Source organism: Diospyros lotus, chromosome 5 (genome assembly GCF_014633365.1).
Source record: "Diospyros lotus cultivar Yz01 chromosome 5, ASM1463336v1, whole genome shotgun sequence".
Taxonomy (NCBI): Eukaryota; Viridiplantae; Streptophyta; class Magnoliopsida; order Ericales; family Ebenaceae; genus Diospyros; species Diospyros lotus.
In genome coordinates, this window is record NC_068342.1 from 18,929,805 (window position 1) to 18,940,661 (window position 10,857).

A 10,857-nucleotide genomic window follows, 5' to 3' on the forward strand; every position below is an offset into this window, starting at 1 on the left:
AAATAGAGGGGGAAAGAAGAATAAAAAAAGAAGAAGAAAGATTGAGTTTAAATATACGAATATTTTAATTATTTTATAAAATTTAACGGTAATTAACTAACAATGGGGTAAAAATTGTAATATAATACTAAATTTTAAAGATATATTTTTTTTATATTTTCTCAAAAATTAAAAATATATTTTATAATTACCCTAAATTTTAAAACTTCCATATTAAATTTTGGCAGATATATGTATCAAGAAGGAACAGAGGAATGCAGTGTAAGGAGGATGAGGGGGTGCATGAACGGGGAAGAACTCACCTACCCCAACCCCAAGTGCTTTATTTATTGTCATTCTTAGTTGGAAGGCCCTCCAAAGTTTGTTGCTTCTCTTCAATTATTTGTGTATTTTTCTTCCCTCCATAGCGCCTTCATTCGTGGAACAACTAAAATTTCCAATACCTTGTCCCCAGTTGCAGCATTAACAAATGCCAAACATTTGAAGCATCTTATATAAAAAGAACATTAAATATTCAACTTTATTGACTTGCTTTTATGTTATTTTTGTATATACATCATTTAAATATGAATTATTCATACTTAATAAAAGTTTATTATGCACCTAGAATTTTAAATTTGAAGTCATAGTGATCAGGAATATTCTTAGATACCATGCTTGGGTGAACCCAACACTCATTTAGAAACCAAACCTGTAGTTGACACATGTAACCACTATATATAATTTGGAACAAATTTTAATATTATTAAAATTTTAATGATTTCATCATAATTAAAGTTTTAATAATTTCGTTTGAAATAAAACATTAAGAAGTGGAATTAAATTCGAATTCTTGTATTTAGAACCAATATGGAAATAAAATTATATAAGGAATTTGACCATAATGTTACACATAATATTACACTTAACAACGTAAGCACAATAAAAAGTTAATATATAATATTGAACAATTGAGTTTAATTTTTTTATATGCTTTCTTCTTCTGAAAAAAATGTATTATAAGTTGTAACTAAGATAAAAATAAGAAAATGAACATCATAAAAGTGAAAAAAGAACAAGAATGACAAGAAAATCTTATATAAATATTGTTGTTGTTCTCTAGATACAACATAGAATTTATATGTTGGAAAATTGTCTTTAAGCTGGTATATTCTTGTAAGGAAGAACATCGTTAGAGAGCACAAAGAAGTCCTTGCGCAACCATTTTGATATTTAAGTTAAATTTTTAAAAATATTCAAAGAAATTATAGAGATCTTAAATCAGTATTAATGACATACCCTTTTTGAAATGATTTTTTTATTTATTTATAAAGGAGTTTGGGATTTGAGAATAAACATGAATAGTATTTCAAGATCAACTAAAGTTATATTTTTTATGGATAAGAATTATCCGTTATTAGTTTTTTAAATGAATTTTTGTCATTATATCTGTGTATTAGTTAGGATTTCTCCACGAGAGGGGATGTCTTCGAGAGACCATCTAATTTCTTTTAACTTTGCTTGTTAGTCGTTATTCCCAATGTTGTCATAAATTGGCGTTCGAGGATGCATTCTATTGAAATTGAGTAGTTCATGGGTTTTGAGGTGTTTTCGTTTTCATTGGTTTTGGACTTCATCTTGTTTGGGTCAATTTTTTTTGTTTATTGTTCTTAACACAATAATTTATAATAATTCCAAAATTTTTGAGATTTTTAATATGGGGCAAAGGAGTGACATTCTGATCGTTAAATATGGACGGTAGCCTGTACCTATCCAAACTTGTCTTGATCAAAGTAGGTCCTTTCTAATCAATTTGAATTTGAGAAAAACTCGAAATATAAATAAATAGTAGGTTTGAGGGGGAGATAGAGATAGTACCAGGTTTGTTATTTATATTATAACTCATAAATTTCATTAAGTTTTTAAAGAATCAAAATAATTAAACATGTTAGTTTTAATTTTAATTTTTAAAATTTTATACTACGTTTCTTTTTGTTGTTTTCATATTATTTTTAATTTTTTAAAATAATAAAAATACGTGTATTTTGTCATTTTTAAAAATAAAAAAAAATTATAAAAAAAACTCAAAATAACAAAATGGTTGTTTTCAGTCAAAATAATCTCTAAGTCCAAAATATAGAAAACACAATCAATTTTTCATATTTTGGCTCTAAAAATGAAGAAGGGAAAAAGAAAAAAAAAATTACTCTTAAATTTTAAAAATAAAATTATATATTTATTTAAAATTTAAAAAATATAGTATATTTATATTATAATTAAAAATATAGAATAACATATAATATATTATTAAGTATATTCCACATATTATGTATAATAATATTTAATATAAATTATTACTCAAATGTCAATAATTTATTATTTTATTTTAATAGTAAAAATTTATTAAAAAAAAGTTAATTTTATCATTTAATAATCAAATTTATTAAATAAAATATCATAAAATAATATTTTTCAAAATTCTAAAGAAAAAGTGGTTTTTAATTTTTTATTTTAAAAAATAAAATAAAAAATTAACCATACGATGAGTTTGCAATCAGCGCATCCTCCACAAAACAAAACAAAACAAAACAAAACTCAAGGGCAGGTCAGGGAATAAACCGTGTGCCCTGCCTGCCTGGCTGATGAGAAGGCGGCAGGCATGAGCAGGGCCAGTAAATTTAACCATACCAAACCCTAGGACACATCCCCCACACCCCCAAAACAATTACCAATAACGGAATTCCACCGAAACCAAAACTGCATACAGCCCCGATATCATCACAATGGCCCCAGCTGTCCTAGGATCTAGTTTCGTTGACCGAATCCGAAAACCCGAAAAATCCAACCCCATTCAAATCAAAACAAAACAAAACAAATACGCCTCAGCAAGCGAAAGGCATGTATTGGAAAGACGAAAATAAAATTTCCCCATTGGTACCCCCAAGACGTTGGTAAGCAAATTAAATTTCAAAAGTTGGTAAAATCGTAACAACTTCAGGGGCAGAAAGGGTATTTAACGGCTTGGCCTAATCTATCCCGTCTCATTCATGCTCCTATATAATGCGCCACGGAGTACCTTCCATCACTCCCAAACCTCCCTTGCAGAAAAAGCGCGCAACAAAACAAAGTAACTAACTCCCAAACACTCTCTCTCTCTCTCTCTCTCTCTCCCTCCCTTGCACCAAACGAAGCGCACAATCCAAGCCCGTGAATTTCAACGCTCTCTCTCTCTCTCTCTCTCTCTCTCTCTCCAGATTTTCTTCACTCTTTCTGTACATGTATCTATGTTTCTATGGACTCTGTTTCAGTTGGAAGAATTCGGATCCTGAATTAATTGCTCGAATTTTCGAGTAAGTAGTCCTCTTTTCAGGCTGAGACTCTCTCCGAACTTTATGCTAAATCTTTCAAGCAAGGTGTGATGTGATCATGCGTTTTCGTTCTTCTTATTCGTTGTGTGTGTTTATGTGCATGTCACTGCGTATCTTCGCCGTGTTGGTTTGTTCTTCATGTCGATTTTCTTGGAGTTTTAATAATTATATAAATTGCTACTGTTTTGGATTCCGTTTGTTTTTTGACCATTGCTAGGTTAATGAATCGGTTTCGATTCATTGAATCTGAGTTTCGTTCATGGTCAGATTCATTCACTAGCACAAATGATGCTATTCTCGGTTTTATTTTTTTTCATCTCTCTGATTCGTTGACTTCAGTGAAATAACAAACAGAGATATGCAAGTCTCACCTTTTAGTATCCGGATTTGAGCGGATGTTGTACTACTTTCTGTATATTGGATCCCGTCTAAGATTCGAAGACCAGCTTTCACCTTTTGTTTCCGCGTTGTTTTGAAAAGTTTCTACTTCATTTCTGCACTTTATTTACCAATCACTTTCGTGAAACGACTGTTCTGTAAAGTCTCTTGTCGCACACTTGCACTTCTTGCATCAATTGGTTCTGTGAATTCTATGGGGCTGTTTATGCACTGGAAAACGTTTTTGGCATTGTTAATTTGGTGCATTTCAATTATCCCGACATTTCAGCCAGTGGGTTATTGATTCTTCAATAATTTAATCCGTCATTTAATTGTATTAAATTAACTTCTGTTTTGCAGTTGGGACTTGTAGCAGTTGTCCGCAATAAATGAGGATTTTAGAGAAAATGGACAAAAATTTTGATCCGGAGGAATTCATAGAAGAATTTGAGAGGATGACAGAGGATGCTGAACAAGTTCAGAGGGAGACCCTGAGGAAAATATTGGAAGAAGATGGCAACACTGAGTACTTAAGGAAGTGTGGTCTCGATGGAAGGACCTGACCCTGAGAGTTTCAAGGCCTGTGTTCCCCTTGTCACCCACGAGGATTTGGATCCTTACATTCAGAGAATTGCAGATGGAGATGCGTCTCCCATCCTCACTGGGAAACCAATAACAGCCATCTCGTTAAGGTATCTGTAATTAATGGTACACGTGCCGTGTGTTTCTGCAATATCTTAGTTTTATTTCCTTCCAATAAAAGTTCTATTCAAGCGGATTTTGTTACTTTTATGATTTACGCAGCTCTGGTACCACTCATGGAAAGCCAAAGTTCGTCCCTTTCAATGAAAAATTATTGGATAACACTATGCAGATATACAAGACATCTTTTTCGTTCAGAAACAGGTAATATCCCTTGTGTATTGGATAACACTAGGGCTTTCTAGTTACTGAAATAAAATGCCTTTTTATTCATTGACCTCGAAATTATTTTGTTGGAAGTAAACCTCATAAGAAAATATTATATGAATAAAATGCCTTTTTATTCATTGACCTCCCCCGTTCTGCAAATTAACATTTCATTCGTCTGCTAATCTTTTTTTCCTTTGCTTCTCTTCCCTTTCTGTTTTCCCCCTCCTTTTTAGAAGGCTTAAGGAAGCGATGATGTCTCCGTAATTCGTTGATAAGATATTTGCCCCCTTTGACTTCTCCATAGCATGGATGCTTTATTGAGAGGATTTTATTTCTGTTTTCTTTGAAGCGGTAAATGTTGACTTACCTTCCGCTAGATGTTTTTCTTTTTCCTTTTTTTTACATGTATTTAACTCTCAAGTGTAATTAATTAACATGGTGCGTATATGCATAGTTTTGTCCTTGTTCGACTGCCAAAACAAACCTCAATCAGAGATACTTCGCAGTCTAGCTTGCCTTATTTTTCTTTTAGAACTCTCTGCATCTGTAATATTGCCGCCTTGTGTTAATCTCTTTGCTAATGTTAAGAAATTATCCTCTGACGTGTAGAATTACTGCCTAGCAGGGAATTTCCAATTGGGAGTGGTAAGGCCCTACAGTTTATCTACAGCAGCAAACAGTTCAAAACCAAAGGTGGTCTCGCGGCAGGAACTGCAACAACAAATGTGTACCGTAGTTTGCATTACAAGAATACAATGAAGGCAATGCATACTCCATATTGTAGCCCTGACGAAGTAATATTTGGTCCTGACTTCCAGCAATCTTTATACTGCCATCTTCTAAGTGGACTAATTCACTGGGATGAAGTCCTAGTTGTGTCCTCTACATTTGCTCACAGCATTGTACATGCCTTCAGAACCTTTGAACTGGTCTGGGAAGAGCTCTGTACTGACATCCGAGAAGGGGTTCTCAGCAGCCGCATAACTGTTCCGTGTATCCGAACGGCTATGTCGAAACTGCTGAAGCCAAACCCTGAATTGGCTGATAGGATCTATAGAAAGTGCCTGGGATTAAGTAATTGGTATGGATTAATACGAGAGCTATTTCCTTATTGCAAGTACGTGTATGGGATCATGACTGGATCAATGGAACCTTATTTGAAAAAGCTGAGGCACTATGCAGGTGAAGTGCCACTATTGAGCGCTGATTATGGGTCTTCTGAAGGGTGGATTGGAGCAAATGTGAACCCCAAATTGCCGCCTGAATTGGCAACTTTTGCCGTGCTTCCTAATATTGGGTTTTTTGAATTTATTCATCGGAGGCAGAACCTTCCGGCTCAGAAGCGAGACGAAACTGAGTCCTTTCTTCATGTGGAGCCCAAGCCAGTAGGTCTAAGCGAAGTCAAGATGGGCGAAGAATACGAGATAGTCATGACCAATTCTGCAGGTACTCAAAGAGTTACCGGCTTGCTTTATCAATTTAGTGATATTTTTATGTAGAAATTTTGCAAAAAAAATGTTGTTTTTTATGTTAATACACTAATGTACAAATATCATTTTTATACAAAATATTTATATAAAAATTAGTTCACTTATTTACATTTATATATTATAAAGAGAAAATTCTAGTAAATGTGTAGTATATATTTTTTTTCTTCTATTGATCCATGGCTGTTTGAATCCTCCTACTTTCTCTTAAATGCTTGCCATGTGGGTGTTGGGAACCGGAAGAACAGCTCCATCCTTGCGTGGTTTTTCCTCCCATGCTTCATAGTTTTTTTGACCATTAGTTTTTTTATTGACTTTTTTAATCACTAGGTCGCTTATATAGACGAAGAAGATTTGAGCTTTTCCCGTTCACAAGTTCACAATCCACGTGACTATACTTGCTTTGACACGAGTATCTAGATACTTGTTTGAATGATATAATATCATTTTCTTTGTAATTTAAAATTGCACGCAGCAACACATCAAACATCTAAATGTTTACAAAAGACAATTGGGGCAAACCCAGCAAAACACTGATAAACGGACCTACACGCACACTATTGGTTGTCACCTTAAGCTCCTGCAAATAAAACTTTTGATACTGGAAAATAGAAATTTTGATAGTGGCACGAATTCACTTTGCTGTCTATGCAGGTGCAGTAGTTGGATAAGTGTTTAATTTTGTCTGCATTGCTTTCACTAGTAGTTCCATGTGCATGACTCTGTCATACAAGATAATGTAATATATTGTTCTGCATTTCATCTAGTTTACTCGGAGCATGCTGTGTGACTTCACTTTTACAGACTTTTCTTTATGTCTGTCTGTGTTGAAGATTAAACTTCGAAAAGGACGGAAGAAACCTAAGCAGTGGAAGTGGAAGAGGATAACTAACTATCAAAATGTTTCCTTTAGTTTTTTTTTGTAAAATTTTGCCTGTAAATAGGCTATATATATTTAGCTTGATATAGATTATCATCCATTAACAGGGTTTCTATATATACATGTCATATCCGTTGTTTCACACACACATCACCCACAAAATGGTTGAATTTAGGAAGAAGCGGAGGTTACCTTTCAACAGTCTGTATGTATCCAGGGATTATTGTTTAATTCTTTAATATAAAATGTAAATAAGAATATTTCAAATGTTCTATATACAAGGTTTTTCATGTGTGCTGTTTGTTTGATTCAGATCGGACAATTTTATTCATAAAACTTGGTTGATTTACGACTACTTCCCTTGAAAACTTTTGTTCAAGTATGATGAATAGGTTCTGGTTTATATTTGTAACGAACAACCTTGTGGGGAGACAACTAAAGAAGGAAAAGTATCAAATGTTGGCCCAGGCTCTACCTGAAGTCTTCCTCTTTAGCCAAAGTATTGTGAAAGAATATTTTTGAATGATGTTCCACGTCTCCATAAATTTTTTGTTTTCTTTTTTCTCTTCTGTTCCACTAAGTAACCAGATATAGGAATATGTGAAAAATAAGATATCAAGTTTAGTGTGAGATCAAAATGGAGCATGCTATATATGAAAGGGATGAAAGTGCTTTTTTTTTCTTCTGATTTTAGTATCGTAAATATTTATGTTAGCAAATTAAAGAATGCAATATTATTTGAGTAGTAGTTTAGTTGTAAGTGATGAACACTAGTAAATTTAGGGTTTCGAGTTTGAATCTTCTGAGTTTTAGATGCTCTTTTAGATCTTACGTGACTTCCACTAAGAGGACAATGTCGACTTCCACAAAAATAGTAGAGTATTTGTTGAATTTATGGCCAAGTAGTGTTGCCTGGACGCTATATAAATTAATTCTAAAACTTGGTTGCTAGCTCCAACATATGCCTAATTGAATGGGTGAGACTACGAATTGAGGAGGATCATACACCAAGTGTTCTCTCTTGACCATCCAATTTTACTATTCCCCCCCCCCCACCCAAAAAAAAATGGATAAAGAATGCACCGTGGAATATATAGTCTTTATTCAAAGGGTTTTTTGTGGATTTACTGTTCTGCAATCCAACGGGACCTTGTTTCATTGCAATCTCATAAAGCAAGCTGCTAACTGAAAACTGCATTCTAGTAACAGTGTATGCCTTTCTTCTTATTCTAATACAGTTCCCATCCATATAATTTACCCACTTCCCTGCATAAAAATTTGTACACCTGTAATGTGATCATTTGCCATGCGATTCTAAGTCTTTGATACTCTTTAGAGTTGTGATGGAGAAGCTTAGACATGATAGAATAATAATATGCTAAAAAGTTCTAAATTCAAATTGCTTTAAAATAAACTTGCAGGATTGTACAGGTACAGATTAGGCGACGTTGTCAAAGTTATGGGCTTCCACAACTCCACTCCGGAACTCAAATTCGTGTGCAGAAGCAATCTTCTTCTTACCATCAACATCGACAAGAACACCGAGAAAGATTTGCAGCTAGCCGCGGAAGCCGCAGCCAAGCTGCTAGCCGAAGAGAAAATGGAAGTCATCGACTTCACAAGCCATGCAGACTTATCGACCGAGCCGGGCCACTACGTTATCTTCTGGGAGATAAGCGGGGAAGCGAGCGATGAGCTTTCGCAAGAATGCTGCAACTGTTTGGACCGTTCATTCCTCGACGCAGGTTATGTCAGCTCGCGCAAAGTCAGCGCCATTGGAGCCTTGGAGCTCCGAGTTGTTAGGAGAGGAACCTTCCAGAAGATTCTGGACCACTATGTGGGATTGGGAGCCGCTGTCAGCCAGTTCAAGACGCCGCGGTGCGTGGGACATGCTAACGGCTATGTGTTGCGGATCTTGTGTAGCAATGTTGTGAAGAGCTACTCCAGTACAGCTTATACTTGAAATTTATTCGTCTTTTTTTATTTGGTAGGGAAAAGGGTGTCAAATTAATTCCTTGGATTATGATTGGTTTCTGATAAATTAATGCTTGAAATGATACACATTCGATAACTGTTTTTGGGAAGATTTACTTGGTTCCATTACAAGGTTGGCAAGATGTAGAAGAAACTGTTCATATTTCAGAGCAACGTCTTTATAGGAAATGCGTTAGGACCTTATTTTATGGGAAAGTGTTTGGGTTTTTTAGTTTTAGATTTGACTTTTAATTTTATTAATTGTAGTTTCACTTAACTTCAATTCTAGACTATGATTAACAAGGTAGCAAAATAGAGTGGCAAATAATTCATGCACGTGATTACCATGCCAACATCACTCTCCCCCCCCCCCCACCCCCCCCCCCCCCCCCCCCCCGACCCCCATAAAGGACAATCAAGGCCAAACTCACCATTCTTTTGGCCATGGCTACCCTCTTTCCTCTTCTTATCTTCTGTCTTCCTCTCTTCTCTATATATTTCTCACACTCACCAAAAAAGTGTAGCAATTGGTTCGACCATGGGTGCTTTTTTGGCTTCTTCTTCCAATGTCCTCCCTCCATGCACTCATTGGAAATGACAACCATGGCCAAACCACCACTTTGGCCATGGCTCCATCTTTTTCTCCATCCCCCCATCACTATCATAACCCTAATGTTATATATAAGTATATATTAGTATTATCTAATAATAATATTGATAGTTTTGTGATTTTTGAAATGGTTGTCATGAAAGTCGACTTTTAGGGAGTGAAAGTCGACTGTCATTGAATAAGAGTCGATTTTTTAAGAAGACGGTTCTCGATTGGATCGACTCTACATAACTAATTCTCGGCCAGGTCGACTGTTGCTCTTTGGGAGTCGACTCCCAATCCAAATGTTGGAAATACAACAGCCAAAATATGAACTAATGTGACTTTTATCTTAAAAAACATGTCTTTAAATTGGAGGGTTGTGACTTCTCCAATGGATAGGCCTATTTTTAAAGGACATGATCTTTCAATAGGTTGTGTTCTTTTGTTTATGTGCCTATTGGTAAGCATCATTTTGTTGTCTATAAATAGTTTGGACATTTAGGGTGTAAAGTGTATGAAATAAATCAACACTTCTTCATTCTCTTGCTATCAACTATCTCTCTAATTTATTCCCTATTATTTTTCAATTGTTGGGTTTGAGTTTTTAATGGTAGAAGAGATCAAAAAGTGCAATTTTGATTTCTCTTAAGTTAGGCATTGTATCCTGAGATTAGAATTTTCATCAAACCATTTGCACCTAGTGGAGAAATTACTATCATAAAGATAGTTTCCTGAAAATGTCTTTCCTAACATATTCCAATTTCTTATTTTGCCTTTCCTCCATTGTACATGTTATCATTTTTCCTTATATATCACAAGTTTAGGATAGTAAGATTCCTATGGAGTCTTCATTGTGCAAGCCACACATTCAAGAGGTGGAAAGGCTAGAGAAGTTCAATGGCATGAACTACAAGCATTGGAGCATGAAGATCATTTACCGATTAATTGTGGCCAAAGTTCTATATGTCCTAACATGTCCATATCCACAAGATGGGAGCAATAAAGGGTCACTTATTGGTGCACAACACAAATGGGTGGAAGATGACTTTGTGTGTTGTTCTATGATTCTTAATGCAATGAGCAACGAACTCTTCAACATCTTCCACAAGTTCTATCATGCCTATGAGTTATGGTTGCAATTGAGCGGAGGTAAATCAATGAGGATGCCAATAATAGATCCTTTTTAATTAACAAGTATATTGACTTTAAAATGAATGATTCTAAGCCTATTATAGATCAAGTCAATGAACTTAATGATATTGCTTCTCAATATTGCTGTCGTGAACC

The 10,857-nt window shown here is 34.8% G+C and overlaps 1 protein-coding gene across 1 annotated transcript; it reads left to right on the forward strand.

Annotated features, from left to right (window-relative positions):
* Nucleotides 1–3,051: 3,051 nt before the first annotated feature.
* Nucleotides 3,052–9,075, forward strand: LOC127802821 (jasmonoyl--L-amino acid synthetase JAR6-like). The gene is given in 6 exon segments (XM_052338860.1): nt 3,052–3,329; nt 4,086–4,284; nt 4,286–4,417; nt 4,530–4,631; nt 5,263–6,083; nt 8,426–9,075. Coding segments are annotated over 5 exon segments (1,767 nt in total). The 5' UTR covers nt 3,052–3,329; nt 4,086–4,114; the 3' UTR covers nt 8,968–9,075.
* The last annotated feature ends 1,782 nt before the right edge of the window (nt 9,076–10,857 follow it).